At 56.8% G+C, this 1,570-nt stretch overlaps 1 protein-coding gene across 1 annotated transcript in view; it reads right to left on the reverse strand.

Moving 5' to 3' along the window:
• The window catches only part of ERCC6L (excision repair cross-complementation group 6-like), a gene marked incomplete at its 5' end in the record, with an annotated part of 3,465 nt that overhangs the window by 1,621 nt on the left and 274 nt on the right, over nt 1-1,570 (reverse strand). The window contains 2 exon segments of the mRNA XM_010151585.1: nt 1; nt 3-1,570. The exon segment at nt 1 is cut by the window's left edge and continues 389 nt beyond it; the exon segment at nt 3-1,570 is cut by the window's right edge and continues 22 nt beyond it. Of these exon segments, the coding sequence (XP_010149887.1) occupies nt 1; nt 3-1,570 (1,569 nt within the window).

The raw sequence follows: 1,570 nt of genomic DNA on the forward strand, positions 1-1,570 counted from the left end.
CCCTCAGCTGGGACTCCAGCTGCACCAGCTCGTGGGCCTTCTGCACCCGCCGCTGGATGTACCAGTCGGCTTCCTCGCTCTCCACCTGCTCCTCGGGAGCCGTTTCCCGCGTGTATATCAGGTCGTGGTCGGAGAGGCCAAACATCTCCAGGGTGTGCAGAAAGGCGATGTGTTCGTCCAGCCGTGGGTCGCTCTCCCTCTGGGTGGCGTGCAAAGACTGGAGCTGGAGCTGCGTCGCAGACGTCCGGGTGTCTTCTAGTGTGAAAAGCTCCCTCAGTTCCTGTTTGGTGAAATACCTGAACGGGTTCTTCTTGTCACCGGTCGTCTGCCTTATCAACGAATCCTTAAATATTTGCCGCCTGTATATCTTCTCCTCCACCGTGCCGCAGGTAATCAGCCTGTAAATGACAACGTTCTCTTTCTGCCCGATCCTGTACGCCCTGTCTACCGCCTGGGCGTCCGTGGCTGGATTCCAGCTGGGGTCGAAGATGACCACTCGGCTGGCGGCTGTCAGGGTTATACCCACGCCACCCACCTGCGTGGTGAGCAGGAAGACGGAGTAGGCCTCGTTGCTCTGGAAGGCGCTGATGCGCTTCTCACGGTCTGCCAGGTGGGTTACCCTCCCGTCGATGCGCATGATCTTGAACCGTCGGCGAGACAGGACGCGCTCGATGATATCCAGCATCTTCCTTGACCGTGAGAATACAAGGGTTCGGTGTCCCTCCTCTCGCAGTCTCTCGAGGAGGCCCACGAGGAAGAGCATTTTCCCAGACTCCCGAATCAAAGTCTCATCGGAGAGACGATCTAGCTCGTCGGCGCCCGACAGTACGCCTGCGTCGCTCCCGCCATCCTGCGCAGGGTATTCCCGCTCTCCCAAGTCCAGCTGCGTACACACTCTGGCAGACAGAAGCCTGGGGTGGTCACAAAGGTTCTTCAGCACAGTCAGCTCGGCCAGAGGTGATCGGGTCGTCAGCAGCAGCTCCTTCACATGATCCAGAGAGAGAAAGTTCCTGTAGATCTCTTCCTGCACCGGTGCCAAGTACACCCACACAACAAAGTCATTTTTCCTAGTGAGAGATGGCATGAGGGGAGCGCTGTTCTCACTTGGGTCCTCGGGAACGGGAGCGTCTGGTGTGTCAGTGTGATTGTTTTTGATATCTTCTTTGGTTCTGCGGAGGAAATAGGGCTTGATGATGGTCATTAGGTTCTCGGATATCTTCAGCCCCAGTGCTCTCTCACCCAGAGTGGCGTCCTTCTCCCTCGCCCGAGTAATGGGATTCTCGTATTCCATTTTAAAGGTTTTGGCCGTTCCCAAGAGGGAGCCTTGGCACGCAAAGTCAAACAAGGACCACATTTCCTGCAGGTTGTTCTGCACCGGGGTGCCCGTGAGGAGGAGGCGGTGCTTCGCCGGAATCGCGTACACGCACTTGGTCGTTTTGTTAGAATGGCACTTGATCTTGTGCGCTTCGTCGAGAATGATGTAGTCCCAGAGGAACTCCTGCTCGTTGCTGCTGGCAAGCTGCTTCCAGTTCTTGATGAGCATCTGGTAGCTGGTGATGACAATGCCGCT

Source organism: Eurypyga helias, unplaced genomic scaffold (genome assembly GCF_000690775.1).
Source record: "Eurypyga helias isolate BGI_N326 unplaced genomic scaffold, ASM69077v1 scaffold37065, whole genome shotgun sequence".
Lineage (NCBI taxonomy): Eukaryota > Metazoa > Chordata > Aves > Eurypygiformes > Eurypygidae > Eurypyga > Eurypyga helias.